Genomic DNA, 10,116 nt, shown 5'->3' with positions numbered 1-10,116 from the left:
AAGTGTTTTGTCAGGTTTATGGAAAATAAATAAATATTTTACTTAGTAAAATGAGTTAGTATTTTCCATAATATGAAGCTAAAGAAAGTAATTTTTGAATAGCAAAAACAAAACTTGTTTAATTTTAGAATAAAAATTACATTTGACTAGAAATTATATTTACCTAATTATCTCTAGACAAAACAAAACCTAACATCACGTGTATTATCAGTCTATCATCAACACATGTATAAGCAACGTCTAATAAATCTATCTAATTTCTCTATTTGTGAGATTTAATTAAAAGAAATTAAAATCCTTAATTAATGTTTGGCGAAGTAAATATTTCTATTCAATATATACTTAAAATAGTAAGATATTAAAGCTAATCTTTATATATATTTTTTCTTAATTTGACATTTGATATAACCTTCGAAATAACATAAATCGAATTATTTTAAATTACATTTACTTTATATTATTACCTAATATGAAATATTACTACACCTATAATTGAGCGAAAAAATAATTGAATTAATTATATAAAAGTTTTTTCCTTGAAGTTCCTTTCCACCTCAAATAATCTGTTGTTTTCTTCTGTTTCTCCATTTTTTTCATTTCTTTTTTTTCAAAGTATTGTTTTGTTACTTTTTTATATTCTCTATATATCTAGGACTCAGTAGCAGATCGAAATTTTCAAAGAAAATGAATTAAAAATTCGTTTTTTTTTACATAGTCGATAAAGAGTAGATCGACAAATTTCGAGGGCTTTCTCTTGCATTTTCTCTTCTTCTTCTTGTTCTTCTTTCCCAGAAGAACAAAAATACATAAAAAGCAAAGGGCTTTTGTGGGTTGGTGGCAAAAAAATTTCAGAAATTTATTCAAGATTATATATTGGGAAAAAGGAAAATTGATTCTTGAAGTTGAAATTTTTTAGTTTGAAGATTAGTTGTACGAAATGAGTTCAGATCTGATAGCTAACACACATGGTAACCTGGATGAGCAGATTTCTCAGCTTATGCAGTGCAAGCCTCTATCTGAGCCTGAGGTCTTTACTTCTCTTTTTTTTTCTGGATCTGGGTTTCGGTTTTTTGTTCCTAATATGGATGAAATTTATTTAATTTTTGTAAGAAAAATGTTTTCTTGGATCCAAATTGTGGTTCAAACCAGATATTTCTGATTTGTTCATCGGGATCCAAATTATGGTTCTTCTGCTAGTATTGCATTTGGAGTTTTCTAGTGACTTTAGATGGGTTTCTTGAGATCTCTGTGTATTCTCATTGGATTCTGAACTTCTTGTGAGTCATTTCAATGTGATTTTTTGTTAAAAAAAATTCTTCCTTGTGACTATGAGTTGAGTCTGTAAAAGGAAGAAAATGCTTTTATATGTGCACGGAATAATGATATATATGTTTTGTATAGAGTAATAGATGTTTATTACTTTGATGGTATGCAAAGGGTTGAATCTGTTTTGTTGATTTAATCTACTCCTGAATGTTGTTTAGTTTCGTTCTGCTCGTATATCTTCTATAATATTCTGTTCACGGAGCTTGCAGTTATTCCATTTCTGCTGATAGATGCTCAATTGTTTGCAAATTATCACTTTGAATGTGATGTTTCATCTGTTGTTTCTTTATTTTCTTTCCTGTCTTGGTGTATGCTATCTGTATGAAAATGGTATTGGCAGCTAATCTTTTTGTGCTCTTAATTTAGGTTAGAGCATTATGTGAGAAGGCTAAGGAGATACTAATGGAAGAAAGTAATGTTCAGGTATAAACGTTTGTGTGCTCACAAATTTTCTGTTGCTTGTGCTGTGTTCTAAAATTACTACCAAGGTCTAGGCTCGTCTCACTGCCCCCTTCCCGTCTTTTTGAGATTGTATATCTATATTGGTTATACTGGGGTACACTTGTGTAACAATAGATGTGTCTTTTTTTTTGTCTTTTACGCTTTATAAAAAGTGCCATGGTTTGTGATTTAAATATCATAATATGTGTTTGCTATTGTATCTGTTTGCTTTTCTTCTTGTCGCCTTCTTTCATTTCAAGATTAAGTGGTGATTACTTGTTCTTGCCCTAGTGATAAGAGTATTCTTATCCCATATCCTTGCTATTGTGTTTGCATTGATCTACGGATATTAACTATATACGTATGTCTTCTTCATGAGATTATGTATTTACATCTTTGGTTTGATTTTGATTTATTTCCTATTTTCTTGCTTTGCAGCCAGTAAAAAGCCCTGTGACTATATGTGGTGATATTCATGGGCAGTTCCATGATCTTGCTGAACTTTTTAGGATTGGTGGACAGGTAATTGCTAATTTCGTCTTGGTGTGTGCACCTTTATCACTTCTCTGTGGTGGATGTCGGATAAAGACATTTGTTTACGTACACACATAAGAATAATATTGTAGGAATAAAAGGCAAAAGATTGTTTGGGATTGGAGAGAGTTGACTGGATCAGAAAGGAAAAAAACTAATTGGCCAATACATAAGGCCCCCTTAAATTTGCCACGAGCACTAAAGGGTGTGCCCAGTGTCAATGAAGTGGGTTGAGAATCATGAGGTCTCAGCTCTCAGCTCTCAGGTTCTAATCTCAGCAGAAACAAAAAAACGCCGAGGTGATTTCTTCCCATTTGTTCTAGCCTTGGTGGACAAAGTTACTTTGTTTTTGTTGCTGGTGGGAGGTGATAGGTATCTTGTGGAATTAGTCGAGGTGCCCAAAAGCTAGCCCGGACACCACGGTTATCAAAAAAATAATTGCCACAATTTTTCATTTTGAAGCACTCCAACATTAAAAATGTACCTATTAGACAATATAAAGTGATGTGGCATAGTGTGTGCAACATACTTCCACTTTGAGCGTGAAAAGCCAATAGAAGTTGTATTATTTTTAGTTTTTTTTTTTCTTCTCCTTATATCTCTAGCCTCCATTAATACTTCCACCTTCGCCTGTCACCACTGTCACCACGGCCATTCCCCTTTCCTTCATCGATTGAATCCTGGAGAACTCAGTAGAGTAATTAAGACTTAATTAGCAAAACTACACTATGGGCCAACAAAAATCACCATTTGCATTTTCAAGTTCAATTGCATTTGTTTCTATTGTCATCTGAAATGCCTGAATCATGAATTACTATATGAGTCAATTTAATTTAACAGGAAAAAGAACTATCAAGATCTTCACGATACTAAATAATGGTAAAATTAGATAATCACTTTGGCATCTAACATAATAACCATTGATCTGGATATAGGTTGAATACTAGAAAAGAAAGAAGCCGTGGACTAAAGACATACTTAGTAGAATTATCTAGAGGAAGGAGAGAACAGACAATGAGAATAGCTAATAGCACTAATGAAGCACTATACAAAACATATTACTGACACTATGCTCTCTAAGTTCCAACTGGTATAACAATTGGGATTGGGAATTGAGAAGAATCCGGGGGAGGATTTATGGGTGGGCAGGAGATGATGGAAAGGGCTGGGGTTGATGAACACTAGTATAACGATTGAGATTGAGAACTGGGAAGAAGATAGACAATGGAGGTGGGGGGAGGATTATGTGAAAAATAACATTTCCTTTTTATTTATTTTGAATTCAAAAATGTTTTTTAATAATATATGGGTCCAAATGCCTGTCTTCATTTTATTTGATACCTGTCCACATCAACCGTGTGTGAATGACACACACTTGATATTTTTGGGTGATTATCAGTGAAGTGCTCCATAGACACACTTTGGACTTACGTTAAGTGTCTAATAGGAACAAACTCTAGTTTAGGTGCCAAAATAAAAAATCCTGTTAACTTTAAGGGGCACGTGGGGATTATGTATTTGGGAATACTAATTTACCTGTCAAGATGCAACTAGTTCATCCTAAGAGTACAAATTTCTTACCAAATGCTGTTAAGTTGGAGGTGGTTAATATGCAGTGTTAGAGCATCTATACTTGCATTATCAAATAGCTGGCTTCTTATGTTTGTGTTGTGAGGTTCTCTAAGATATGATACAACAGCCTGATGGATATTGTGACTTTGGCCTTCAGAGATAAGATATATGTTTGTGACTTTCTGTTGCCTATTTTTTGAGTAATCTTTGATTCTCATTAAAGGAATTTTATCCATGTAGTTTTCATGTTACCTTTAGTATATTTCTAATGTATTTATTACGCAGCTGATTGTGTTCTTATTCCAGTTTAATTTTTATATTTGCAGTGTCCAGATACAAATTATCTGTTTATGGGTGATTACGTTGACCGTGGATATTATTCAGTTGAAACAGTTACTGTAAGTAAATAAACAATGTCTTAATTTGCTGCATTTGTGACATATTTTCACGTGAAATTCCTAATATAGTAAAATTTTCACTCTAAAAATATTTTTGATGAAGACAGCTGCATTCTTACATTTGAATTAGTGATAGAAAGGAGTGTGCCAGAATCAGGTCATATTCAGATTTTCCTTTACATGAGTGTTTGACCAGTTATTGATTATTCATGTAGGGTACAGTAAGCAGGTAGTAAAAAAACAAACTGAATAATACCTTCACATGCTTTTTTCCTGCTTTTAATTAAAGTTCAAAACAAATTATCTTGTTTTTAACTCATTTCAATTTTTAAGTATTGACTGCTATATTAAATTATGTCTAACTCCCTTTGATGTGATCATCTGTCCAAACTTCCATTCTTTATCTTAGTACTGGTCAAGAAATGCTGACTCAATGGGACATGGGGAGTATGTCATATGATTGTTCTATATCTTCTTGATTCTTGTCTCTTAAACAACACAGGGACCTTTTCAGTTTTTATTGTTTATAATAGCATCTGATCAATTAGGATGAGACCTGTATTTATCTGAATAACTTCTGGTATAAAATTTGAGTAGCTGAAGAATGCGTGTAATCTTGGTTTTACAGCTATTGGTAGCTCTGAAAGTGCGTTATCCTCAACGACTAACAATTCTTAGAGGAAATCATGAAAGCCGACAGGTATGAAGGAAATTATTTTGCCAGTGTTAATTTAGTACTGTTGAGCCCATTGTTGCATTTTGGTTTTCTGGTCTTTTCATCTTTCTCATTGGGAGCTAAAACAGGTGTCTGGTTGGAATTAGTATTTGAATAGTTTATCTTGCAGTCTTACTTATAGGTTTGTTTTCCATTCTAGTTAAATACTGGTGCATGATAGTGATATTATTCCTCTTAATTTTTTTATAGTAGTTCTTGTTCCTTCCATTTTTTTTGTGATTTTCTTCTCCCCTCTTTGCTTCTGCAATTATTTTGATGAGTCTTCCCCCCCGCAGTGTTGGGGGTTGTTGGCTGTAGACAGGACGTTGACTTTGACAATTGATTCAATCAAAGAAACTTGTCTCAAATAAAAGCTAATCTTACTAATTCTTACAAGATCTTTATTACACTCCATAAATACAATAAATATCTTCTAGCAAAAGTTTTCTGGTCGAGGTTTTACTCGGTGCTTTCAATTCCGACTGTGATGCGGGATTTGAGGAATAGTTGATTGATTGCTTTGACTTCCAACCTTAGCTCACTGGTTCTAAGCTTTCATTCACGTTGATTTTCTCAAACTGTTATTTGCTTAATTTGGCCCAGTTTACCTGTTTTGGGATCACATGTTGGCATCAATTTCCTCCATCTTTTAGGAGTACTTTATCAGTGACAAATTGATGGGAAGAAGATGAGATCCACATTCTGTTGAGTGCAGATGTAGTATTAGGCTCCCGAGGAACTTGTTATTCTTGTGCTCGTTTAAACTAGGCTAATCTCTTTTTAAATCAGTTTGCTGAATGTTATTTCCTAAATGCAGATCACACAAGTCTATGGGTTCTACGATGAATGCTTGCGGAAGTGAGTTCTTTAGACTATGGTTCTATATCCAGTTCCAAGTGAATCCTATCTTGCTTTAGTATTGCATAATGTTTGGTAAAATCTTTGCTGATGCCATTCCAAAGATAAGCATGTAATCCCCAAACTAAGTAAAGGTCCTGTGATATATACTTCTCTTATTTGCTGTTCACAGGACATCTAAATATCAAATGTATCGCTGAGAGAATAATTTGATACCTGAAAAGCACCTATCAGGAAAAAGGGGAAGACAAATCTGAAACATTAATCCTTAACATAAAAAGTACTCTTTAATAATATTTCATGACTTGTAATTAAAGCTTCCTTACCATTTTTGATTGACAAATTTAGTGTTTGCTGTTGCATTATATCTCATATATTGATTTTTCTCTTATAGTTTTAATGCATTAGGAAATATCATATATTTGTTAAATGTGTGTGAGTACTTGTAACCTATTTTATAGTGTCACTAGCAAAGACAGCTCCTGCAGTCAGGGCTTAGGAGGAGGAGCTTACACTAGATTTCAAAAAGACTAACAAGAAAGTTAGGAGCAGCTTACAGTAGTTTTCTCAAAAGTCAAAATTAATCACCCTCTTTAAAATTATTATGATGCATATCAGAACTAGTGATCAGTATCCATCTCACAGAACTGGAGTAGCATAACCAAATTTGAAGTGCTATTTCTATAACCATTGCACAGAACTAAGTAGCCTTCCAGTCTCTTATCTTTGAAAGTTTATTGACATGATTTCCTCAATAGTTCCTTCATCTAAAGTTATATGTGCACTTAGTTGCGCGGACTCTTCACTTTGATGCTGCACCCGTGTCGGATTCTCCAAAAATACACTACTTTTGGTGAATCCGACACGCACTCGTTGATTTTTTGAAGAGTCCGAGTAACATAGTAGTGTGCATGGTGCTTATTATTGCTACCCTTTCAGAAATTTGAGTTTGTGGGGGTGGGGTGGAGGTGAAATGGAATTGAAGGTTCCCTTTGACCTATAAAATTGCTTCAGGAGATTGTAAATATTGTGTTGTTGATTTCTTTGTCCCTGTTCTTTTTTTCCTGTTTAAGACTATTCTAACTGTCAGGATTTATTCTGGTTTAATACTTTAAAATCAGCAAGCTGCATATTTGTACTTAGATATGAAGCTGATTTCAATTGCTCTGGTTGATGGTGTGGCCTCCGTTGTATATTATCTCCTCCTGTGTAATTCTGATGCTGATATGTAAATCATTTCTTTTCTTGACAGGTATGGCAATGCTAATGTTTGGAAAACATTTACTGATCTATTTGATTATTTTCCTTTGACGGCATTGGTTAGTTAATCGTCACTCTGGTTTAATCTTTACAGTCTCTTAGACCATTTTATCTTAACAGCAATAATATAGCCTGCTATAGCATAAGCTTGCATCTGAGCTCAGTGATTAAGCTTTTTACCTTGTCCGATAAAATTTTCATTGCACTACTATATCTACAAAATTAGCTGCTAAAAATGTCTCGTCCTTTAGACTAACGTATTAGTTTCTACTTTCTTGTTTGCTTTGGAAGCAATCAAGCACTGCTTCATAGTCTCCTGGTTAATGAGCTGCTTCACTATTCTTACTCACACATGCTTCAGTAAATTATGAAGTCCAAACAAATACAATTGAAAGCTTCAAGGAAAGCCATATAAAATTATCACACCAACTTAGACCAGATAATGTTAGGCAGTTTCAACCCAAAAGCCTGAGACTCTTTAAGCCATCCAATGTTGAAATTGGATTTGGGGAAGGGGAAGGGGAAGTGGATGTTGTGGTGGAGTTGGAGGTGGGTTGTTTTGAAGATGGATTAAGAGCTTGTTCCTCCTAGCATTCCTTCTTTCTCTTCTTAATGAGACTGCTTCACCAATTTTGTATTATGAGGGAGAAATGATGTCCCTGCATTTAAGAGGTTTCACTATTTACCTGTTAATTTCTTAAAATTTTAATGCATGTTAGAATTTCCTCATTTATTTAGAAAGGAATAGCAGAGTGAATTTACTAAGGGCATGAATTCGTAAGAGTTAATAATAGAATAATGGCCTCTTCTTGTTAGCTCAACCTATGAATACCAATATCAGAAGGCATGGCAAGGCTGAATACTTCACCATAGATTAGTCTGGACTTAGGTTTTCCTATGTTCTATCGGGCATGCGTAGTGGCTTCAGATTGGCTTGTGCAGTTTCGGAAGATACCATTGATTGTTGCTGACCCATTTAATATATCTTTTGTGAGCGCACTTGGATGTTTACCATGAAAAATGTATCTTTTAAGTGCAAGAATTCGCTTCCTTTAACTCATGTTGCCAAATATCAAATTCTAGGTTGAATCCGAAATTTTTTGTTTGCATGGAGGACTGTCTCCATCTATTGAAACCCTTGATAATGTACGAAGTTTCGACCGTGTCCAAGAAGTTCCTCATGAAGGGGCCATGTGTGATCTTTTGTGGTCAGACCCAGATGATCGTTGTGGTTGGGGTATGTCACCCCGGGGTGCTGGATACACTTTTGGGCAGGTACTTTTACTGTATACTTGAGATTTCTTATTTCCATCCTCTCTTGCTCTCTTTTCTTGGGGACTATTTCTTCAGATTTTCATCACTTGTCTGTAATTTTACAGGACATATCTGAGCAATTTCACCATACCAATAATCTAAAGCTGATTGCTCGAGCTCATCAGCTGGTTATGGAGGGATATAACTGGAGCCATGTAACTAATTGCTTCCTCTTTTTCATTCATCTGGTGATACATTTCCTTTTAAAGTTAGCTTAATTAATTGTAACATCTTCTACTACAGGAACAAAAAGTTGTCACTATTTTTAGTGCACCAAATTATTGTTATCGATGTGGAAACATGGCCTCTATTTTGGAAGTTGATGACTGCAGAGGGCACACATTTATCCAGGTGCTTATCCCTCTGTCCCCTTTCAGAAAGTGCCTCATGTTATAATCTTGTATTCCTAGAATTGTTTTCTTGGATTTACTGTACCTTGTGCTGGAATTTTTGAATGTAACTGTGAAATGTAAGGTCTAATTTGGTCTTGTATTTGTGGCTCAACTAATGAAACACCTGAAAAAACATGCAATTGCAGTTTGATCCAGCTCCAAGAAGGGGAGAACCGGATGTAACACGAAGAACCCCTGATTACTTCTTATAAATGTGATGGAGAGCAATATCTATGGTCTGCCAAGTGCTGTTTTTTGCGATAACTTCCATCTATTGTCGAGATGTGAGTGCATTTATGGCAAAGCTAATAGGCTGCTCCCGGGAGGTAATCCGAGGATAAAGAGGCTTGACCAGGTCCCCCCCCTTGGTTAAAGTCATATTCTAACCTATGTTAGGAATATTAGAGTGGAGAAGTGCAGCCAGCAATGCTGTTATGTATGATTTCATGAAGACTTGTTTTCTGTTGTTCCTTTCCAAGCTCTGATTTTCAGTCTTAGTGTGATAATTTTGTCATATGTTGGTTGCAAGGAAGTCTGTTGTGTAAAGTTAAGAATCATCTACTTTACATTGTAACTTTTACCTTGTTAATGCAGCTCATCCTTTCTTTCTGAAATTTATTATTTTACTCCATTATTAGGATAAAAGTATATATTTTTTCTAAGAAATTTATTATTTTATTCAATTTAATCCTATTTAAATAGAAGAAATCAAGAAAAAATGTTTTATTTCCTTACACTATCTATGCTAATATTCACATTATTTTATTCTTTTTACATTATCTTCTTTAAATTTTTGATAAGTTAGAGTAATACTTTGTAAAAAATATGAATCAATAGTCAAAAAGTGTTGAACAAAGTGGATGTAAATTTTTGTTCTATTTCTTCTTAGATTTTCAAGAATTACAACAAGCATAGTAAAATGTGGGGTATATAAAATTATCAACTTCTTGAATCAAATTCTATGGGTAACTCTTATCTTTATTTGAAATTTGTCTATGTTAACAATTCATATAATAATTGCCCGAATAAAAAGCTGTTTTTCAACGTTGAATTGATAAAATCTTATCTAAATTTAATAATTGAAAAGGAAATTGAATAAATCGTTTATAAAAAAATATTAAGTATACTTTGCATTTAAAAATGCAAGTTTAGATTTTAGGCCTCTAGTTCAAATTTTTGTTTTTTTTATATAGAGAGAAGTGAAGAGTAGATAGAAGGGAAAATTGTATGAAATAATAGACTATTAATTCAAATTAAATGTTATAGCCATAGTTTATTTTATTTGTAATTCGCAGCAAACATCCCA

At 33.8% G+C, this 10,116-nt stretch overlaps 1 protein-coding gene across 1 annotated transcript; it reads left to right on the top strand.

Annotated features, from left to right (window-relative positions):
• Window positions 1–614: 614 nt before the first annotated feature.
• Window positions 615–9,424, top strand: LOC102590351 (serine/threonine-protein phosphatase PP2A-5 catalytic subunit). The gene is made up of 11 exons (XM_006359071.2): window positions 615–1,027; window positions 1,693–1,749; window positions 2,206–2,289; window positions 4,200–4,271; window positions 4,900–4,971; window positions 5,804–5,844; window positions 7,097–7,163; window positions 8,188–8,379; window positions 8,484–8,573; window positions 8,662–8,769; window positions 8,957–9,424. The coding sequence occupies exons 1-11, from the start codon at window positions 938–940 to the stop codon at window positions 9,020–9,022; spliced, it is 939 nt and encodes a 312-aa protein (XP_006359133.1). The 5' UTR covers window positions 615–937; the 3' UTR covers window positions 9,023–9,424.
• Window positions 9,425–10,116: the final 692 nt, after the last annotated feature.

Source organism: Solanum tuberosum, unplaced genomic scaffold, assembly GCF_000226075.1.
Source record: "Solanum tuberosum cultivar DM 1-3 516 R44 unplaced genomic scaffold, SolTub_3.0 scf00284, whole genome shotgun sequence".
Classification (NCBI taxonomy): Eukaryota; Viridiplantae; Streptophyta; class Magnoliopsida; order Solanales; family Solanaceae; genus Solanum; species Solanum tuberosum.
The sequence above is the reverse complement of the archived record's forward strand: the minus strand, read 5'-3'. Positions and strand labels throughout refer to the sequence as shown.

Bases quoted from the DNA above. Each gene is read 5' to 3' on its own strand.
- LOC102590351 (XM_006359071.2), top strand. From the start codon at position 938: ATGAGTTCAGATCTGATAGCTAACACACATGGTAACCTGGATGAGCAG. The intron at 8,380-8,483 runs GTACTTTTACTG...GTAATTTTACAG, and splicing joins CTGGATACACTTTTGGGCAG to GACATATCTGAGCAATTTCA. The intron at 8,574-8,661 runs GTAACTAATTGC...CTTCTACTACAG, and splicing joins AGGGATATAACTGGAGCCAT to GAACAAAAAGTTGTCACTAT.